This window comes from Hoplias malabaricus, chromosome 7 (assembly GCF_029633855.1).
Source record: "Hoplias malabaricus isolate fHopMal1 chromosome 7, fHopMal1.hap1, whole genome shotgun sequence".
In the NCBI taxonomy this organism is placed as follows: domain Eukaryota; kingdom Metazoa; phylum Chordata; class Actinopteri; order Characiformes; family Erythrinidae; genus Hoplias; species Hoplias malabaricus.
Genome location: NC_089806.1, coordinates 32,828,047 through 32,851,237, shown reverse-complemented (window position 1 = coordinate 32,851,237; position 23,191 = coordinate 32,828,047). Strand labels below are relative to the sequence as shown.

The 23,191-nt window shown below is 36.5% G+C and overlaps 3 protein-coding genes across 4 annotated transcripts in view; 2 read left to right on the top strand and 1 right to left on the bottom strand.

Moving 5' to 3' along the window:
• The first annotated feature begins 1,193 nt into the window (after positions 1-1,193).
• On the top strand, positions 1,194-4,857 carry srp9 (signal recognition particle 9). Its single transcript, XM_066677409.1, has 3 exons — positions 1,194-1,424; positions 3,042-3,110; positions 3,201-4,857. The coding sequence occupies exons 1-3, from the start codon at positions 1,353-1,355 to the stop codon at positions 3,318-3,320; spliced, it is 261 nt and encodes an 86-aa protein (XP_066533506.1). The 5' UTR covers positions 1,194-1,352; the 3' UTR covers positions 3,321-4,857.
• Positions 4,858-6,087: 1,230 nt separating this feature from the next.
• Positions 6,088-14,487, top strand: ephx1 (epoxide hydrolase 1, microsomal (xenobiotic)). Of its 2 annotated transcripts, XM_066676951.1 has the most exons (10): positions 6,207-6,223; positions 8,856-8,939; positions 9,037-9,243; positions 9,823-10,003; positions 10,464-10,682; positions 11,118-11,247; positions 11,747-11,961; positions 13,226-13,334; positions 13,422-13,544; positions 13,656-14,487. In XM_066676951.1, the coding sequence occupies exons 3-10, from the start codon at positions 9,064-9,066 to the stop codon at positions 13,858-13,860; spliced, it is 1,362 nt and encodes a 453-aa protein (XP_066533048.1). In that variant the 5' UTR covers positions 6,207-6,223; positions 8,856-8,939; positions 9,037-9,063; the 3' UTR covers positions 13,861-14,487. The 2 variants fall into 2 exon arrangements, with proteins under 2 accessions (XP_066533047.1, XP_066533048.1); XM_066676950.1 differs by lacking the exon at positions 8,856-8,939 and having other exon boundaries at positions 6,088-6,223.
• A 3,621-nt stretch (positions 14,488-18,108) lies between these two features.
• Positions 18,109-23,191, bottom strand: part of slc5a6a (solute carrier family 5 member 6a) — a 24,316-nt gene continuing 19,233 nt past the window's right edge. Inside the window, exons 14-16 of the mRNA XM_066677870.1 lie at positions 22,371-22,499; positions 22,037-22,158; positions 18,109-21,847 (exon numbers count right to left, since the gene is read on the bottom strand). Coding sequence (XP_066533967.1) covers positions 21,686-21,847; positions 22,037-22,158; positions 22,371-22,499 — 413 coding nt within the window. The 3' untranslated portion in view covers positions 18,109-21,685. The remainder of the gene's footprint in view (positions 21,848-22,036; positions 22,159-22,370; positions 22,500-23,191) is intronic.

Below are 23,191 nucleotides of genomic sequence, written 5' to 3'. Positions count from 1 at the left end.
TAGGACCAAATAAGCTCTCTGGGAAAAGTCAGTGCAGAACAATTTGTCACTCCATTTCCTGAAAGACTGTCTATTTTATACCAAGGGGCTATCTTTGTAAGTCAGGAGTTCTCACCAAATATAGCCCAGGAACTCACCCATGGCAATCTTCAAGAACTTGCTTAAACATCTGAATGGTTTAATCAAGCTTCTGGCCTTGGTCAGTGCACAGAGTGACAACCATCCATTCATACAAGGCTAGTCTTCTGTCTCTAAATGTAGGGAGACTTACAAATCTGAAACTAAAATCCATAGTAACTGAACAGTAATTCCAATAACATATTTTAATTCCTGGGGAAAGCTGACAGAAATGACAGAACTAATTTTAGTAGTTTGATCCAAATAAAGCAAATAAATAAATAAATAAATAAATAATAATAATAATAATAATAATAATAATAATAATAAAAATCATTCATGCTAATGTGTAGTATAGTTACCAACAAACCTGAAAGCTATCATGAGGTAATATTTGCTGAATGTTACAAATGCTATATACTTATATATATTTATATATATATATACACACAGACTCCCACCCACCCACACACCCACACACACACCCACACACTGGTTTAACAGTGTAAACACTATCATGAATTAACATTTGCTGAATTTTACTATAATTATATATATATATATATATATATATATATATATATATATATATATATATATATATATATATATATATATATTTATATTTATATATTTATATATATATATATGTATATTTATTATTTATAGTAATATATATATATATATATTTGTACTGCACATAAATTCTGCAAATGTTACCTCATGATAGTGTTTCCAGTGTTAAACACGGTCAGCCAGGTTTTCTTGCATCATAAACCTATAGAACCAATCCTGTCAACCTGTGGGTCAGGACTTTAGTGTTGGAAGCTAGTGATAGTGAGGGATAAATGGAGATAGATACGTGGAGTAATTACGTATTTCTAGACCTACTCATATTTATTGATCCGAGAGGAAATTTTTATATAGTTATACTTAAATTATGAATAAGAATTGACATTTTTAATGCTCGTACCCTTATTATGACATTCTGATTTCCCTTGGTTAACCTGCGCATGTGCATAGCGGCTTTATAGTATTCCGCGCCTTCATTGGTCGCCTTGTTTCGGTCGACCCAGTCAATGCTGTAGTTGTAGCTGTGTGCAGCTCTAGTCTCCTGAGCGGGGCTGTGTGCTGATGTGGTGTAAAGTCTCAGTGTGCTGATAGTTTCAATTTTACATCGCTCTAATTTTTTACTTTTCTGATCTTCTCTATCTTTTCTCCGGTCTTTGTGAAACATGCCCTATTATCAGACGTGGGAGGAGTTCGCTCGAGCGGCGGAGAAGCTTTACCTGACGGACCCCATGAAGGTAAATCTCAGTTTGAGCCCCTGTATTGACTTTAGTCTCTCAGTCGAGTCCTAAACGCGTGCTTTACTTTAAACCTCTTCCAGATTACCTTCTGTTTTCTCTTCTGTCTTTAGAATTCGCAGTGCAGCGTCTGTTTTATGTATGTTGTATCGCTGTTTTGAGTTAAAGCAGTGGGTGTGATCTACTTCCAGCTGTTTTCTCTATATTCGAGCTCTCAACATAACATTTCCTGGGAATGTGCACATCTGAATTAAAAAAAAGCAGTCTGTCATCTCTTCTACTGACGATGTTTTTACATTTTGCATTGTTCTACAGACACATTTTATATTGTACTTGTACATTTTGTAAACTCGCATACGTTCTAGATCCAGTCAAATTTCTTTTACTTTTGAATGAGCCAGTTTATGTTTCATAGAATGGGTCCACCATATAGAGGTGGCCATGTTTTATAATCAGTTTCGTACAGATTCGCTAATTTCCATTATTGCTGAATTTTGCTAGTATATGCTCTGAAACAGAAAGATGCTGGTTGAATGGAGATTTAAACAGAGACCTACCACTGGCCCCAAAAAAAATTGTAATGCTCAACATGGTGGTTGTATCAGACAAAGTCATGCCTAAACCCCTAATAAGCTTCTATGTAAAGGTGTTTGTGGGACATGCCTCCTAGTTATTCTCTTGTTGAAGAAATATGCACAGAAGCCAAAAATGTCTTTAAAAATGCGCATTTTTTCATGCCATTATTTTAAGTTCATACCTGTGATTTTAAATGTATATTTAAAACAAAGTCACAAACTTTGAGCGTGTAGGTCTCTCTATATTCTAAGAGATAGGAGCCTGGTATGACTTGAAATAACTTTCTATAGGTGTTGACAATATAGCAGCCTAGTGTATGTGCTATGATTCAGCTGAGTTTTTACTTGAGTGTTTAGCTAATTATTCCATCTTGACATGCTATGAAAATGCTTGCAAGAGTGGATTACCTGTATCTTTAGGTCTTTGGCCAAGAATCTCCTCCGTTCTCAAGCTGCACCATTCATTCACTTCTGTCTCTGTCTCTGCCATGTACTGTTGTATGAGTCTTTCACTTTCCCCATAGTACTGGCCATGGTTTCTCAAAACCTTACATTGACATTGGTACATTTGTATGTTTTCTATCCAATATTTATGTTTGGTTCATTGATGAACCAAAGGAAATTGTTACTTTGTGTGTGTGTACATTTTCAACTTTTAAAAAAATGACTGAAGGAAAACCTGTCTCTGACACATCCAGGACACTGGGTGTAAGTTTACTATTTGTTACGTAACATCAAGAAGAAGAATTGGTGAAATTTATAAGCTGTGTTCCAAAGCCTAGGCTACGGCTGAGCTTGGCTCCATTTCTCAGCTGCTACTTTATAGAAGGTTGTTCCAATGTGAAGGATCTTTTGTATACAGCTAAGAAATGCAACCTATGCAATAGCAAGTTTCCAAATTAGTGAGCAGGAAGAACCCTGGTGCTTATAATAAACATTGTTGAGTGTGTTACACATTTACCTTGATAAATGAATGGTTTTGGGACATAACACCCCAGAACTGTATTGACTTCTGTGTGTATTCACTTGCTTCTTTCTCCAGGTCAGAGTTGTGCTTAAATACAGACACTGTGATGGGAACATCTGTATGAAAGTCACAGACAATTCTGTGGTGAGTCAGTGTTTAATTTAAAGTTGATTTGTGCAAAAACTGCTTCTATATCACATTGAAGTGTCATTCCAATTCTGTCTTTGATTTCAGTGTTTACAATACAAGACCGACCAGGCCCAGGACGTGAAGAAGATAGAGAAGCTGCATGGGAAACTGATGAGATTAATGGTCTCCAAAGAGTCCCACAGTGGCGCGATGGAAACGGATTGAGAAATCTGAGGACTTTTGTGTTTGTTCTTTTTTTCTTTTTTTCTTTTTTTTGGAAATGACATACATCTGCTCTGTTTATGTTAATTTGGAGAGCATAGGGCCTGTGTTTGAAGTATGAAAACCGGGAGTGTGGGGCATCTCCTCAGTTGCATGCAGCTTTCTTCTCATGAAGTGAAGAGCTGATATTTATTCTCTGGTCCAGAATGGACTTAAACATTATTATTAGACAGTGGTCTCCCTTCTTTTCTTTTTTTTTTTTTTTTTTTAATTATTCTTTTTTCCTTATACGTTGCAGGCTGACCTATTTTTTTTTGTCCCCCTCCTCAGTAATCACAAAACTGCATTTTGATTAGTCTACACCTGCAAGCAGGAACATTTCAGTTATTTTGTTGTTGTAGTTTATCAGTGTTTACCAACTCCGCTCCTGGAGGCAACTGCACTGCCCAGTTTTGTTTTTACTGCTTCAACACAGCAATAGAAGCCTGTGATCATGAGGTAATGATACGATTCAAGTGCAAAGAATGCACAAAAATACTGCAAATTGCCTCCAGGCCTGGAGTTAGACCTGAATGTTCTAACCTCACATTGAGTCTGACAGAAATGATTGCATTGGTCTGAAATAAATGTTTAGTTCTTTTATGACTGGAGACTTTTGAGTGACTTGCAGTAGAATTAACACTTTCCTGCGACCTGGCATTTCTCCTAAAGCTAGATGGAAGAAATCACACTTGCATGAAAAATAAAGTAAGTGTTCTTATAAATTTGATAGGCTCAGTATACATGTATCTTGTATTAATCAAGATTATTTTATGCAGATATAGCAGTACATTAAACAAAACCATCAATCTAAGCCTTGAAATGAATATGATTTCTTCTATAGTTTAGAGTTACAATGCCTGAATATCTTTCAATCTTTTCTCTTCAGTTTAGCTAGCATGTAGCAAGCCCCTTTCATACTACAGCTAATTGCCATTGGACAGCTCAACATGCTTGAAGGAAAATGCCAACTGCCCAGATCTGTTACATCAGTGAACATATGCCTACAATATCAAGGAATTTACTGAGTAATAGTGAGTGATTTAAAGCGTAAAAAGGAAGTGGCCACTTAAGTCTTTTTTATTCTTTGTCACTTGTTGGGAATTTGATGACACTATCTAGGGCTTATACCTTATCCATGTACTGGTGTTTGCTATATGTTTGGCATATGTTAGATGGTGTATTATGAATGAAATATACCATCAGTGTCATGGTGTATCATTTCCACTTTTAAACATCAGTTTCCCAAAGGCGGTCTTAGACTATTGAATTCAGACAGCTAGGGTTTCTTGTACCATAAACCTCAAGAACCAACCTTGTCTACTTGCAGAGTGGGGTTTTCTGGCTGCAAGTAACAGCGAAGGAGAAAGTGGGGACCAAAGGGATATTCATAGGTCCACACAGTGTACAACAACAAAAACAAAGTGGTAGAGATATATCTAAATCAGTTTAAAGGCATGAAGACATTATTTTTCTTGGAAATTGCTTCTAAACAGATGGGTCATTTATTCCTTGACTAGAAGGAGACAAAACCATGTTGGATGATTTCATGGAAATACTTAGGAGAGTGCCACAGCCACCAAAGTAAATTATTAGGTGTACATATAAGTAAAAAAAAACAAAAAAAAAACAGTTGTAATTAAAAAGGAAATCATTCTGCTCCTTATAAGTCTGCAAAGCTTCTTTCCGATATCAGTTGTAAAAAATACTATATAAATTCATTTTGATTGATTGATAGTGTGCAAAATTAAACATGTATTTTTTTAAGTAATTTGAACATTTGAAGTGCGTTGGTTTGGTCTTTTCTTGGGGATAATATTGGGTGGAAACGATATTAAGTTGGTGATTTTGATGTTAGCGAATATGTGATCATAGCCTATACAATTAAAAATAATAATTGACAATAGTCATATTTACTACTAGGCTATGGTTCCAATAAAATGACAAACCAGCGGGTGAATGTTTGAATTTTGAATTTCTATTATAGTTCACACAAAAACGCTTGCTAGTTGAACTGAAACTACATTTCCCATGATGCAGCGAAGGTTGCTCTCGTCAACCCAGGGGGATTAGTGTGTGTTAGTGATGGGAATTTCGGCTCTTTTTGGGGAGCCGGCTCTTTCGGCTCCTAAATGGCTCTTTGTTTTACCACTTATTTCCACTGGTACAGAACGATATTACCGACATTTTACATGACTATATGGACAAAACATTATTGTTCAATATTAAAAATAATAAATAGCGTTGCAATGGCCAATTGTTTTTATGGCTGTCTTGTAATAACTCACTGATTGCACTCATACATTCAATTGTATAAATAACTGGATTTTTATTTAAACACCTTAATAAAAAATCACTTGTAAACTCTGAAATATAGCCAATGGAACCCAAAAGGTAGGTATTACAAAATAGCTTATTAAATTAAATAATCATCCATTTCTAAAATAAAATAAACAAATACTCTACAAAGTGCAAAACAGCAGCATTCAACGGTAGTGATTAAAACAACCACAACTGTCAACAAACATTTAACTGATTTAACATTTTCTTCAACTATTTATTGAAAGGCAGATTGGCATTCAGGAAAACCAAGTGTCTCAGCTTTGCTTCTTGTTCTCTGATTGGTTGAATGACAAGCCTTAGAAAAAATGGCCCGGTCTTAGACGGGAACCGGCTCTCATCGTTCACTTAAAAGAGCCGGCTCTTTGAACCGGTACGTTCGCTACCGACACATCACTAGTGTGTGTTGTGTGTTGTGTAATGTGCGCAGTTTGTGCTGAAGATTGGGGAAGGGTTCCATCGCTGAGAGTGAGCTTCACTCAGAAGACTGCAGTCTGTAGGTTACTTCAGCCTGTAATTAACTTCTGGTAAGTACCTTATACTTAGTTATTCCTTTTTTATAAACTGTGTCCCAGCACAGCCTGGTTGTGAAATAAACGGTAAAGATACATTATGCAAGCGCTGTTGAATTATAACCAAAAATCAGCACACTCTAGCATATAGGCACAAAATCATACCACTCTCCTTGTTATACTTTTAATAGAATGTTTGATGCTCTTTTGTGTACAGTGTGTCAGTCGAGTCAAATCTGCACGCACAGTTTTAAACTCGGTTAACAATCTCGTTTATTCAACAAGTATATTAAGAAGTTATTATCAAGAAAGGACCCTTATGATTTAAAAGTGTTTTAGATGTAATTATCCAAATTGGCCACTTTCAATGCGCGGATCTCCCCCACCTCTATCGCCACTGACCACTCCACTGTTCACCTGCAGCTCGAAAACACTTCCTCGCATGTTTGCTGGGATTGATTCCTTGGGTCTATGATGTTAGAAACACTGGGCTGTCTGGATTTGACCATTTATTAGATTGTTTTAGGGTCACTGTATTGAAGAAAAAACAAAACAAAACTGAGAATAAAATCAGAATAATTCTGAGATTTAAGATATATCTTAATAATGAATATCTGAATAATTTAGAGTATAAAGTCAGAATATTTCGCTGGAGGTACAATGAGGCAGACACAAACATTTGCAATGTAATTGAGGAATGCAGTGTTTTGCTCAAGTCATATCGTATAATTCTCAATCCTCTGGAACCTTGGGACCAGATTGCTACTAGTATTTGAATGGTGAATCAGTTTTGCAAGAACCCGTTTATTCAGAAGGCGGCATTTAATTTCACAGGATACAATTAGTATGATCATGAAAATGATCACTCCAGCGGGTCCATGAGGCTCCATTGCATTATGGCTTGTGAACTTGTGCAATAAACTAAAGCCGTATGCAATGCAGTCAGTGGCTGCACTGACGGGTTTAGTTGTAAAGTCATGTGGATGATAGCGTATAATAAATAATTCTGTTCACTTCACATGACAGTTGGGAGTCTGTCTGTCTAAATAGTATAATAGATACAAACAGTGTTTCTCTAAATAAATCTCAGAATTTAATCTGATTTTTTTGGACATTTTTCTCGGAATGATTCCAACTTTATTCTTGAGACTTTAATCTCAGAATTCTGACCTTTTCTCAGAATTCTCAGAAAAAACAAAACTCTGTTGTTTGAACCCAGCTGTGGCAGTGACTGCTAATTTTGCCCATATCACAAATAAAGTGTTTTCTAGCATATAAAGACACCACAGGTATATTCTGGAGGAGCATGAAATAAAAAATGTGCAAACATTAGACATTTTTTTTTTAAATCTCATACGAAAACAACCTGTAACTTCTGCACATTTATATTTCTCTTCCAATATTTCTAAATCCACAGACATTTTGCATTAACATTAAAATATGTCGTATTGTGTTCTCTGTAAACTGTGTATTTATTTTCACTTGACATTGGACCAGGGGCACACACAATTTTGCATTAGAGATTTTTTTTCTTGTAATACCCTTACTGTTTTATTAATAAGAAACTTTCCAGGGACTGTATCTAAAGAGCATGCATGACTTCCGATATAATCTAATCATTAGTGTCTAATTCAGTATATAATGTTTACTGTGTATGAGCAGCTAAACAGTGAACCGCTTTGTCATGCATTTTGGCCTGCATGAGTTTGGAGCATGTGGCTGTGTGCAGCTCATTCTTTCCCTAATCCTTTCCCACTGCTGCAGTGTTGTGCAAGAGGAGAACTTTGTTCCAGTTTCCTACATATTTCCAAAGGTTCTTCTGTATCTAGATGATTGTGCATTAACGGTGGTGGGTAGGAAATTGGTTTTCGAGTAGATTGGTACAGACGGGTTTCCACTGAAGATGTGTAATGTGAAAAAATGCAGTGTTAATATCCATTTGATTTTTTTATTAGTTAGACCATTTGCAGTTGCCTAACATATATTTGTCTTTGATCATTAAACAAATAATTAAAAAATTGTGCAAATAAAAACACCTCCTTACAGACTCAATGTTGACCTTTCGCAATAAAAGTGTCGCTAGTAAAATCTGGATTTTTTCAGATCTGAGGTGAGAGTTAATCATTTGTCTTTCAAAGATAAAAGCATGAAATACTGTTGTATATTATTATATATGGATAATTTGGAAGTCCGCAAGTCCTTACGTGGTTGTTTTTCCAAATCTTTTGATATATTCTTGTAAATTCTTTCCATTTTATAGTAGATTATCTTACATCAAATATCTTCAGAAATATCTCCTAAAATTTAAGTATTTCAACATACTTATTTAAATAAAATTTTTGACATTTTGACTGGCAATTGTAAATGTTATAAATGAAAATACTGTGCCTGGTTAAACTCGGTTGATTCTCAACAGTGTTTGTGTATTGTTAAGTTTTGGGTGGAAAATTATGTTTTTGCCTGTTGATGACTGATTTGTTAAATGGTAGTTAAGGTCTAGGTGGTGAGTGAGTCCATTCTTAAAAACGAACATTTCAATAATTATACTTCAAGAAGTGTAACAAAAGAATGAATCCTTCCGAAATGAGAAATGGTTCTAGGATTTAACATTTGTTTTAAATCTTTTCAATTTTGTGTGCCGGTTCAGTGCTGTTGATACCTCAGACATCCACGGCTGGGAATCCTCATGCTCAGAAACTTTCTTCCCCCTCACAAGTGTAGCTTTTCTATGGTATTGCTCCAAAAACCCTTTGTGGCACATTTTTGTTTACGAATGTTCCTCCTAGTTTGGATTTTGGTGACATTTAACAGCCTTTTTTTCTCCCCAGGTGCTAAGGTGCTAAGCTGCTAACAGCATGTATTTGGAGTTGGTGGGGTTGGTCCTGGGGGCCGTGATTATTTATGTGCTTCTGAAGAATAAACAAGAAACATTAAAGACACAGGATGGGTGGTGGGGTGTGGGAACACCGTTAGAAAGTCCTGAAGATGACAGCATTCGGCCTTTCAGAGTGGAGACCTCTCATCAAGAAATAGAGGTAAGGAAGTGTAGGAGGTGCATTTTTTTAAAGTAGGATTTTAATTTGAGACTCTTCTCTAAGGCCAGTAATGAGTACAGTCCAACACATACACGTCTCAAGAAGATAAAACAAAAACACTCTGTTTCATTAACAATAATTTGATAAAACTGTTTGTGTGTTGTTGCAGTGCTTATGTCATATTGCTTGCCATTTTTAAATGTATTATTTAAATGATATATATATATATATATTTATTACAAAATGCCATTGATGGTCTGCTATTGACGTCTCAGTATTGTTCAAAGTTGTAGCCCAGTGCCCCTGTAATTGAGAAACTCTGCTCTAATACATATTTGGCCTTTGCAAAATAATTTTTGTTGTGTGCTTTTACCATAATAACACAATCTTTCAGTCAGATTAAATATGGGTTGGACATTATTGCAAAAATGTAATGTTGTGATTACTCTAGGACATCTGTTATTTATTTTTGCTGTTTCAAGAGGTGACATACTTGACTTTAACAATACTGTATGATGAAAAAATGACTGATTAGTATGATTGAAGGTCTATTCAAACATTCTCATCTTTCATTCTAAGGATTTGCATCGGAGAATTGATCAGACACGCTCATTCCCGGCACTAGAAGACGGTCGTTTCCACTATGGCTTCAACTCCCATTATCTGCAGAAGGTGGTTTCATATTGGAGGAACGAATTTGACTGGAGGAAGCAGGTGGACAAACTGAACAGATACCCGCACTTTAAAACTAAAATTGAAGGTGTGTTTTAGCCCTTTCTGAAAAGAATTAAGATGATGAAAGTCAGACAGCCTAGGGTAATGATACATTACCCCAGTGATAGACAGCCTCTGGTCAGAATTGAATTAATTACGGACCAACAACTAAATATCAGAGTGGTGTACAAATCATAGTCATATATTTCCCTAACCTAGGAGTGCTCTAATCCTGAATTCTGAACCCTTAAAGTTCAGAATAGAATGATTCATGCATTCCTCAAAATCTAGTTGTTAGAAAGCAATTAAATATATTTATGTGTAATAAACTCGCTGTAATTGACTCTTCAGCATTTAGAAATACAGTGAAATCAAATCTTGCTACTGGGTTTTTCTAAAAAAGCACAATGTGTTTGATTAGACCAGTGATAAAACAGTATGGTTTTATACAAGGCAATAAAAACAACAACACTTTTGTCAGGTTTACTTCTCACCTGTAACTTCAGGTATTGACATCCACTACATCCATGCCAAGCCCAAGAGCCTACCAGAAGGAACGCAAGCTGTCCCTCTGATGATGGTGCATGGCTGGCCTGGTTCCTTTTATGAATTCTACGGTATTCTGCCTCTCCTCACGGAGCCAGCCGGCTCTGACGACATCGCCTTTGAGGTCATCTGTCCCTCCATTCCTGGCTACGGCTTCTCAGAGGCACCACATAAGAAGGGTCTGTAAATTCTACATTCTGTTTTCCTGGCCACTTTTCTAATAAACAGGTCTGAAAGTTTACTCACACAGTGGTAATGGTTCATATTGACCATGTACTGATTTATTAATCATTTTTATGTAAATAAATGTTAATATATTAATTAAATGAGCTGTTAATCGTGTACTATTTCATTTTATGAAAAATTGTTATACAGACATCTAGCAGTAAGTACATATTAGAGATTCTGCATTAAATCTATTGTAAACATGGCTGTCCCCATGTGGGGAATCAAAGATTTTGGAGCATAAAAAGGTTTTGATTTGAATATTATTCTCATGTTTGCTGCTTTTTGTCTATAAGATTAAAGATTGCTACTTTTAAGATTTGACAAGCTCTGTTTCTGCTAATTTTGCAGAATTAGCGAGTAATAACACTTCTTAAAATTTTGATCAGGTTTTGACTCAGTTTGTGCGGCGCGAGTGTTCCATAAGTTAATGAAGCGGCTTGGATTCAGCCAGTTCTACCTTCAGGGAGGAGACTGGGGCTGGCTTATCACCACTAACATGGCTCAGCTGGAGCCCAAGTAAGTCACCTGATGTTAAAACTTTATAAAGCTGGAATATCACCAGTCCAAAACAAAAGTGCGTTCCAAAAAACTACATCTTTTGAAAATCACCATGGTTGTGTTGACACATGCGTTAGTGCAGTGGTTCCTAATGTGGGGGACATGGATCTGTTGCAGGGTGGCAGTGGGGGTGTAGCAAGGCAGATGAAAGGGATACAGAATTCATGTAACTTGTAATAATTCCACAGCAGAAGTGATTTTTTAAAATGTATTTGTTATATACATATATAAATGTATAATATGTAATTTACATCATTTAGATTATTTACATGTTTGTAGTCTTTAGGATTATTGGCACTCATTGGTCAATGGTGTAAATGTGTCCCACAAGTTATATGGATTTGCAACATTATTTGGATGTTGTCATCATGCATACTCTGTTGGGGAATATATAAGTATATAAATGTTTGCTCACCTCTGGTAAAAATTATGTTTTGTTGCGTTTGTTTTATTTCAGAATTGTAAAGGGCCTACATGTTAATTTCGCACCTCCTGCTAAACCAGGCCTAACTATGGTGTTATCTATACTTTTGGGGCAGTACTTTCCTAAGCTCTTTGATTTCAATGAACATGACATTAAGCGCATTTTCCCCTGCATGGAGAAACTAGTGGTGGATGCTGTGAAGGAGACAGGATACATGCACATACAGGCCACAAAACCTGACACTGCAGGTAAGAAGAAGCTTGTCCTGAGTCTGTCATTCATGTCAAATTTAGATTCTTATTAATAGAGCAGTCACTGTCATGGGATTGTGGGTTTGGTCCCCGCTCCAGGTGACTGTCTGTGAGAAGTTAGGTGTGTTCTCGCCGTGTTGGCATAGAGTACAGCAACCTCACTGCTAGTGATTTTTAAGTTAAATTTAGGAAATCATTTGTTGGTTTCCCAGAGAGTGCTTAAGCTTATTCCTGAACTACATCATCCTTTCAGTGCAAATTCATTCATTCATAGTTTGTAACCGCTTATCCAGTTCAGAGTCACGTTGGGTCCTGAGTCTACCCAGAATCACCACACACCGGAGGGGGCGCCAGCCCTTCACAGGGTAAAACACACTAACACTCACATCTACGGACACTTTTGAGCCTCCAATCCACCTACCAACATGTGTTTTTGGACAGTGGGAGTAAACCGGAGCACACGGAGGAAACCCACGCGGACATAGGGAGAACACACCAAACTCCTCACAGACAGTCACCCGAAGCGGGACTCGAACCCCCAACCCCAGATCCCTGGAGCTGTGTGACAGCGCCACTACCTGCTGCACCACCACCACCGCCCCTCAGTGGAAATTCACAATCCAAAATGCTGTGCAGTCATAGACTAGGCTTGATCCCTGTCTGGGAAACGATACCTATTTGTCTTCAGAATCATTCAACAGTTATATATTATCATTACTCTATCCTAACTCTTCTGTGACCTGAAACTGAATTCAGTTACTTATTCCGCAGCTTTTTGTTCTAAACTTTCAATCACAGATTAAAAGGTACAGATGCTGGAAGGTAATTGCTTCACCATTTAATGTGGAACTGGAAAATTACTAGTTAACTATTATTACAATACTTATTATGAAGGGTCATAATACATTGAAACTACATTATATTCAAATAATGCACTAGTTTACATAATTATTTGTTTTAAAAGGGATAATACTTATAATTGTGGGTTTTTTGGTAGCTTGCTCACTCCATTTGTAGTGTACTCCTAATAGTCAAACCTACACTAGAGCTGACACCCTACACCTAGGCAAAATGGATGGGTAGAGCTAAGTTGTAGGGGAAAGTGCTGAAATGGAATTGACCCTAAGCTGTTGTCTATAACAACAGATATTAAAATATGAATCAAAAATTAAAATACATCTTTATTTTTTGTGAGCTTGTTGCAATAGGATCTATAGATGGTTTATTTAGGTTAATGTCAGCATGTGTGGTTATATTTTAGGACGTGGACTAAATGACTCCCCTGTTGGTCTGGCTGCCTACATTTTGGAGAAATTTTCAACTTGGACTGACCATGAATTCACAAATCTTGAGGATGGAGGGCTGGTAAGGTACGTCCTTAAGGTTCTGTCTGTTTTTAGGTTTTGATGATTATTTGTTTTACCAGCACTGATTTTTACCATCTGCTTTGTGTATAGAAAGTTCTCCCTGGATGACTTGCTGACAAATGTGATGATCTATTGGACTAGTGGTTCCATTATTTCATCCATGCGTTTCTACAAGGAAAACTTTGGCAAAGGTCTTGATCAACCACATTCAAAGTAAGCCAAGAGATAGGTGTAATCAGTTTCCCTTATCAAATAGCACATTCATATAATTATAATATTTACCTGGCATCATCTACCTAAATGAAGCATCTTTTTTTGCTTTAGGATCCCAGTTATTGTCCCAGCTGGTGTGGCTGTTTTTCCCAATGAGCTAATGCACACTCCAAAGCTGTGGGTCAAGCAGAAGTACCACAAGCTCATGACCTACACTCTCATGGCAAGAGGTGGCCATTTTGCTGCTATGGAAGAACCAGAGTTATTAGCCCAAGATATCCAGAAATTTGTGAAGATTGTAGAGAAGAAAAAGTGAAGACAAACAGTGTTTATTACTGTGCTGGCCCATTGCTCATTCAATCCTTTTTATTGCTACTCATCTACGCACTAACCTTGTTTCCAGTAATCTTCTGGGACTATGTCTGCTTGCAAACATATTAGAGAAAGATTATTTATCACAGCATTTATCTGCAGGTCCTGGACAGAGGTGTTTACAGTGTATAAACACCACTAAAATATGAGCACAATTAAATTCAATGATTATTATACAGGTTGAATTTTAGTCCAGCTTAAATGCTTAGGCTTTGCTTAAATCTGATGTTTAATTAAAAGACAATTCACAATGGCCTCATTGTTTATATCTCACTTGAAATATTCAGTATTGCAATTTTTATAAAAATGTATTGAATCTTAGATTTGAAGTGGATACTCAATGAGTAGTTATTATTTTGAACTTTGCCTCAGACTGCTTTGGGGATTTTTGAATTTGTGCCCATAATTGATGTAAGTGGGGCCAAGAACTGAAGTGTTAGCACATTATTTTCCAATGAACCAATAGACAAAAAGGCACCAGTGGAATTTTATTTCTGATCATCTTAAAATGTGATTAAATGAAATTCTATGCAAGTATTGAACCAATGCATTAAACGACATATGATCAGCTTCCGACCATTTGGTTGCTAAGCCAGAGGACTTTCTTTCATTTAATGTCCAGAGAAAACAACCAGAAAAAGATTCATATTTATTCATTCATTGTCTGTAACCGCTTGTACAGTTGAGGGTTGCGGTGGGTCCGGAGACTACCTGGAATCATGGGGTGCAAGTCAGAAACACACCCTGGAGGGGGCGCCAGTCCTCCACAGGGTGACACACACTCACACCTACGGACACTTTTTGAGTCACCAATCCACCTACTAACGTGTGTTTTTGGACTGTGGGAGGAAACCTACTCAAACACAGGGAGAACACACCAAACTCCTCACAGTCAGTCACCCGTAGCGGGACTTGAATCCACAACCTCCAGGTCCCTGGACCCATGTGACGGCGACATTACCTGCTGCAACCGTGCCGTGATTCATATTTAATGGAAAAATTATCTTAAACACAAAGTTATTCATTATTTTATTTGTTTACTTTGTGCACTTTACTACCACTTTCCCACTTCCATTATTCCAATTTTACAGCCTACATCTGTGTTCTCCCAAATATAGACTTTTCTGAAAATGTCACTAATATTCACATAAGCAACCAATCCTTGCAAATATCTTTATTCATTTAAAAATGAAAATGGGTAAAAGAGACATTTCTGAAGAGATGAGGTTATGCATGAGGAAGAGTAAAGTAAAAAAATGTAAAGGACATAGGGAAAATAGAAAATGGAATTACATGGGTTAAGAGAAGGAAATGCAACCTAGTTCTAAGACTGAACGTTGTAGGATGGAAATCATCCCATCAGATTTCTTTCAAAATTTGAAAGCAGGTCTTATGATAAGAAAGTAATGTGTAAGGTAAGTTTGGAACACACTAAATACTTTAAAAAGGTCACAATTAGTTGTTGAGGCTTGTTCCTGAAGCTGAAAATGTGTAACTTGTGCTTAATGACCACCAAATTGACTGATTGATTAATGCAATTCAAGGACAGTCTATGGAATTTCTTGCATAATACATACTTTTGAAAATGAATAACACCTACACCTTTGATCAAAAAGTTAGTGATTCAATCAAAGACCCATAAAAAGGAGGCAGGACAAACATCAGGCAGACAATTTATTTTCTCAGAAGAACAAACTGGAGAACATTTTTTCAATCACTGATTACAAACATTGATTTTTATCAAGAGAACAAAATGTTCATGATTTGGAAATAATGCCCCATGGCTAAATACAAACGCTCATCTTTCACTAAAAACGTCATCGCTATGAATGCTCAGTAGACCAAGATGTTTTGCCTCTTTGCAGTGTGTTACGAAGTGTCCAGGACAACTCTGGAACTTCTGCGACCAAATCAACAAAGAAGACAGTGAAGGCACATCCAAAGCAATGAAGCTGGTCAGACTCCATTGCTTATGGTTTTTTTGGAATGCATACTAGGAATAAACTTTATATTTAAAAAAAATTAGGACATCTACAAAAAAATAAATATTTTCATAATATTTAGTATACATAAATATTATGCTCTCGAAATATTTATTTTGATTGTAATTACTTGAGTGCTATGCTTTCTCTTCTTATAAATGAAGATATAAAAATAAGAGAAAGAAAGAAGAGAAAAATAAATCTGAGCCAGCAGGGGCTCTCACAGTATTTTCAGCACTTGAAGGTAACATTAGGACAGGTGGTGTTCTGTCTTGTAAGAGTGAAAGGGCTTATTCTAAACCCAAACCTATATTAGTCTAAATGCAACTGTTACACACAGCATTATTTTAGGGACACCAGATTTTCAGAATAAAGTCAATATTTCAAAAGTGGTCACAATTTATAATCAGCTGCAGATGTGCACAAGATTGTTTCCTTATTTTTGAAGCCTGTTTAAAAAGTATAACTTCAACAATTCTCAACCTCTTAATTAAAAAAGAGAAAAGTGCTGGCTTTCTTCAGTGCCATTAAATTACAACAATGAGATTTTTACTTGAAATACTATCCAGTAAAGCCATTGCTAACAGAGCTGGGCTATTATTTTTCTCCTCCAAGCATGTTGAACTGTCCTGTGACACTGTATTGGCTGGCTTCACATATCTTGGAGGAAGCATGTGTTGGATTCCACCCTGCCAGCTTGTTAGCACTGTATTAATGAGTCCCATTTTAACTCATTAGGTACTATTCCCTCATTCACAAAGACATTTTGGTTGAAAAATATAATAATAAAAAATAGGGTTTAGGGTTATTTTTGATATACTGACTTTATGATTTTATTTCTGAAATCCCAAATGTATAATTTATTTAAAACTCTGTCTAAAGCAATGTCATTTTGAAGTCTTAAATAGGTATTGAGTTGGTTTACAACTAAACTACAGTTCCCTGTTCTGATTTTAGTCTGATTGGCTAATTTGTTACTTCATAACCCCAAGCACTTCAGTGTTCATTAATTCCTGGGTGAGATGCACAGTATTTGTTGTCAATCACAATTCAAATTCCACCTAGAATATATGAAAATATATATATTCAACTCTTCTGCTCTGCATTTTATTCAGTATGACAATATTACTCAATAATAATAAGAGTTCAGGTGTTAGAAAGCATTAGTGCACACTATTCAAGTAATTTCAGGTACAATGAGACGATAGATTGACTACATGTAGTTCCATTCAGGATTACAAAATGTTAATGGAGCAAACCTAACTTCTACACATCCATCACAAGGTGAAAATGAGGAGAGGGGGCATTTTAAATTTTACAACATTCATTAAGGTCAATGTCATAATATTCATCTTATCTAAGAGAGAACTCCTTGGCAGTGATATTTGCATCTAAATGGATCCCATTGGTTCACAGTCATTTATAGTGCAGCCAAGGGTATGATCGTATTACATAGAGACTTCAAGAAAAAAAGTATTAGTACCTCTAAAATTCCGCATCAAAATTCTTGCCCGTACCAACAGACTGTAAGTGTCCATCATTGTGCGACTACAGCCATAGCGATTGGTGTTTGTTAACACAACCATTTCTGTAAAAAAAAACAATGGGCCAAACATTTGTGCTGTTTTATATTTTTGCAATGACTTATTCATGTCCAAGTGCTAGTTTAGTCTGGGAGGGAACAATGCCACGGAATTTCTTATGGCTGTTACAAACCTTACATGAAAATAAAAGTGATTCAGTCACTGATAGATGAGATAATGTTTTCTAAAAAATATTAGAATCAGGGAAACCTACTAATAGAATAATGTATTAAATTTATTACATTTTTAGAAAAACTAATAAGATTTAAAAACATGAAACAGTTAATTTAGAAATTATTCAGTCAGAAATATGTCCTTTCAACTTGTTTATTTAGACTCCAGCTTCCCATAAGTCAAGGGCCCCAGAAACTATTTGAAGACTAATAGCACCTCCTTGTGGAGAATTGTCAACTTGCTAAATATGACTTCATAACTGATTTGATTAAGAGATGTGTTGCTTTCGTAAACCATGCAAGCTTTTAGATTTCAAACTTTGTGTATGGGCATATTATTAATTTGCAATTTGTTTCAAATTCACAGAGATAAATTTGACAGTGTCTTTTTTTTTTTTTTTTTTTTTTTTTTTTTTTATAAACTAGATGCTTGTTTTGTTATCACACTTGGGAACTATTCACTATTGGGGATTGGGGGGGTGGGGACCCTGGAAGAGCAAGAAAAAAAATTGATTCCTTAGATGATGCACAAACTGGGTATTACTAAATTATTAGAGGTTGTTCTGAAGTCATTTCTATAGGTCAGTGGGGGAATTACATTTACTACATTTATTGTTTAGTAGCAAGCACATGCAGGTCTTGAACCTCTCCGATTATAAGTCATCCTCTCGAGCTTTAATTCTAGGATGTGGGTTACAACTTGGCATGAATAAGCTTTATGTTTTATCTGTGTGACGTATCTGATTTTGACAATGACCCAAAATTGTACCTAAGGTCAAGAGGTGTTTAAAGTTACTGACACAAAGTTACTTGGACATGAATAGGTTATAGGACAATAAGATTGTAGACTACATCAATCTTTGAGAACCTTCCGTGAGAATCTTCTGTGATTGAAAGCAGTTCTTTTGCAAACATAAAGTAGAAGTCTCCGAAAGTATACGTTTATGTAAGTGAATATCCCAGTCAGGTATTATGGTAGCAATAGTTCAACATGTGTCCACACGAAACAGTGATGAGATACACACGCAATGCAAATTAACTTAAATGAAGGCAGACAAGTGTCTTGTGACCAATGTATGGTCATGCATAAGACAGTTCTTTGGTGATGAATATCAAGTCGAGGATATCTCATCACGTCTACATGGCAGGCTAAAACAAAGCCTAGCACTATGCATGAACAGTAAAAACAGTGCACACTGCAACACACCACAACAGACTTTGGCGAACCAAGGTTTACATTCACAAATATATGAGCAGACCTTCTCATCACAACTCCTACATGACATGAGACACTCGATGGCTTTGACTGAGGTCTAAGAGTCCGAAACACCATGCAGGGTTAAGAGTCCTGCAAGTGTGAAATTAAGAAACAATGAAGTCCCTTCTGGCAGGAAAAATATATCACAGAAAATAAAAAAAATAACAACTAAACTCAGACACTGTCCAGCAGGTTTCAGTCCAAAAATTCCCCTCAGGAAACTTTTCACCTCTGGCACAACACTGAACTATGAATAGCAGAACTTTAAAAGAATATTAAGAGTCTTTTTCTGCCTAATTTCTATGGCTCACATGGTGAAGTACCATAGACCATAAATTCAGTAAGTTTAAACATACTTGGTAAAGCAACAGCAAATACATTTACTCCGTTTACTATGGTAATGGAAGCCAATGAGCAGCTGAACTCATCTGATAGTCATTGGCACTTAGTCCTTTTGATGATCATGGTGGCAACATGGCAAGGTAAGACGTCAAGGCATCTCCCTCCCTCAACATCCTCTAGCAAATCCTGGAGGATCCCAGGTGTTTCTAGGCAAGCAGGGAGATAAAATCCCTCCAGCATGTCCTGAGTCTACCCTGGGGTCTCCTGCCAGCTGGCCATGCCTGGAATAATTCCAGTGGGAGATTAATTATAAAAAAAAAAAAACACTTTACATGCCCTAACCACATCAACATGCTCCTCTCAACAAGGAGCAGTGGGCCTACTCCAGGCTCCTTCCAGACTGCAGATCATGCTAAGCAACCTGCCTGAGAAAATTCATTTCAACCACTTGTATCCATGATCTTGTTCTTTTAGTCATTACCCACAGCTATGATCAGAAGTGAGGGTGAGAACAAAGACCGTAAATTAAGAGGTTTGCTTTATGGCTCAGCTCCCTCTTTACCACAATGGTCCGTTACAACATCTTCATTACTAAAGTGCGAGCTGCTGAACTGAGAATAAACTTGATGAAATTTGTAAATATTATATGAATTCAACTGTTACTCTTAAAACTAGAAAGAGCCAAAAATAAAGAAAAAAAATCTGCAATCCATAGACCACTCATAGCCGTACATCACTCTGTTGTCCATATTAGGATTCCAAATGCCCGTATTAGGATTTCTGGGTCTTGGCTCACTTTTTAAGCAGGAGTGGGAGAGGGGGGGGGGGGGGGGGGGGGAGTGTACATGTGTGGGACATTTTGGTGAGAATACTAGTTTCATCATAAAATTGGAGTGTGCAACAGCTTGTATTTCACAATTACATTTTTACCATAACACTTCACAATTCAAATACTGTCATATTCATCTATTATTTTAAAAACAAACAAACAAAAATGCCCAAAATTATTAGATTTTGGATATTTTTGCTTGTCAAAGGGTGTAGTGGCAGTTATTTTAGAACATTTCACTCATACTTGTCATTCAGATTTTGAGTTAAGACACAGAATTCCTAATACGGAAATGACAGCCTAAAGAATCCAGATACAACTCTATGGTCTATGGTATTTAGGCAGAACACACAAGAGATTGCCCATTACTATGCTAGAAACACATTACCACAAATTCTTCCCACTTAAAACCTAGTCCGATCTCACACTTACACCTTACAAAAAATATGCATAAACATTTTTATTATATTTCATCAGCTGTCCTTAATTCTTCTTTTCCCCCCTCCAAAAACAAGCAAAAATGGCAAAAAGAGATGGGCTAAAAACTAACACAATGACTTCAGAGAAAACAGGCTACTTCTAGATCAACCTACCAGAGGTATCTATTAAAAATTGTACTCACAGTACACATTTGGATTCTCATGGAGAAGGCACACAGCTAGGTGGCCCTTATTTCCAACCAGGCATCGCTGACATAGTACAAAATAACCAGTAAATGGTAAATGACAGTAAACGTAAAGATGACCTTTAGATGCTTAAGAAATGGAGGTCCATGTGTTCTACCGGAAAAGCATCAACATGAAAGAAACCAGCAACACAACTGCAAGATTTTCCAGTCACAAAACAAATGAGTGTAGTGCAATCAATCAATCATATGAGGAGGCACTTACAACTAACAATGGGTTCCAATGATGGTTGGACACTAGAAACAATCCTTCCACATGCATCGGATAGCTTCCGTTAGGACTTTCTGGCCAAACTTTTGCTGCAGTAGTTCGTACACTAAGCAGATCTATAGCAGCATACAGATGCTAAAGGAACCTAACATCCAGCAATAAAGAAATGACAACCAGGTTTCAAATAAAGTCAGTTTTTGAGAGCCAAAAATGTGTCCACTAACTGCTGTAAATCTTTACACTCATCCTTAGTTAGGCTTTCAGTTCCTTTATCAGCATCCCTTTTTTTTTTTTTTTTTTTGTAAATTTGCTTCTTCATAAACAAAGACCACATTTTTGGCAAGTTAACCTGATAATTATCAGAAGAAACTCTTCCATTAACCCTTTCACAGTGCTCTGAAAGGTAAGGGTAAGTCTGTCTAATGAGTAAAATTATCTTGTATTTTGTCATTTTGATCTGACATTTGAATCGTGGAATCCTCTGTCTATTTAACATTTCATAGAACTCTAACCATGTTCACCATTATGTGGCCTGTTATGCCACATACAAACTTATTGTGCTATATTATTAGTCACTGGGCTCTGAATGTACATTAACTCTGTACATAAAAATATGCCACTTTTTCAGCATAACAATAAACACCCTGTTTGGTTTGAAGGGCTGTTGATAAGAATGTAGCCCAAATACAGAGAATCTGGAGGACATTCACAAGGCAGTCTCCTGCTCCACGTTGGTGAGCTTACAGGAAGGTGGGGCGCACTTCTCTTCAGACTCTTCCTCCCCAGTCTTTTCTTCATCTTTAAAACAGGCAACACCATTGCTCTCTTTCTGCGCCATTAGGTAAGTCTGCTTGCTCAGAGCTCTGGACTGTAGTAGAGTGTGCACAATATTAATATCTATAACATGAACAGTATTCATAATGTAGAGCATGTATTTGATGTACTATGGATTTGATTCCCATTTCTAGTCCTGGATTTTGTTATTACTGGTCAAAATATTATTATAATATTACTGGTCATTAACCATAAGAATATATATATATATATTCCCATTTACCTTGTCTTCCAGAGGTGTGACACAGCAGAGTTTCTCTCGGTAGCGTTCAGGTAGAAAGAAGAGCAGTGTGCCCAACACAGGAAACACAGTACCTGGAGTAAGCTCCTTCTCTTTCTGAGGTCCTGAGCACAAGGAAAGTATAAAGACATGTAATAACAAACATCACACAAGCAAATTTAGCCTTCAGAGACGCAGTATTGCTCACTGAAAGATAGTCTTAAGCCATTAATACATAAATTCCATATAGTGTACAACGGCTGGAGCAAATTAAAACCACCATACACTCATCACATCATTACATTACAACAGAATGGCATCAGTAAATTTTACATACCTGTGAGTAAGCTGACCACCAACCCCACCACAACTACAGTAGCTGAATTGTGAGCGCTATACCACATGTATGACAAAGAGTAGAGGGCCTGCAGTCCACTAGGTCTGCAGAGACACAACACAGAGGCAACTTTAATATCAGTACATGAAAACCTAACTCTACATTTAGATTTTATATAACCAGAAACCCCTTTTTTGTTATTTAGGAAATTCATCCGTTTTAGACCTCCCTTAAATCCTCTACTGGATTAACTATTTTTAATACTGTGGTGTATTTTCCCCATTTCTTTTGTATGACTGCTGTCAACTGTAAACTTTGTATGTTTTTTTTTTTTTTTGCATTTTTATTTATTTTTTCCACCTCTGCATCTGTATATGATAATTGTTAAAAGTCTAATAAATAGATAATACAAAAAAAAACATATCTATATATTTTATAAATCCCATGATGATACACATTTTATATATTTTTCAATATTGATAATTACGTGCATTCGCTAATGCTCAATTTAAAATCTGAAGAAAACCTGAAACCCAGAAAAAAAATTAAAATGCTTCTAGTGTAATACACAAATTATGTACTATCAAGGCAGACCATACCATGAGCAAATGTGAACATACATTACAATTACAAATGTCCATAAACAATTACATATAAAATCAAATTAGGATCCCACACGTTGACTTGTGCTGTTGTGATTAAATGGCTGGACTTCCTCGCCTTCCCTCTAGTGAAAATATATAATAAAAGGTAGTTATTTACCACCCTAAACTAGACAGAGACCTCAACTGTACCTGGGTTTAGAATCTGATAGAGTGTGT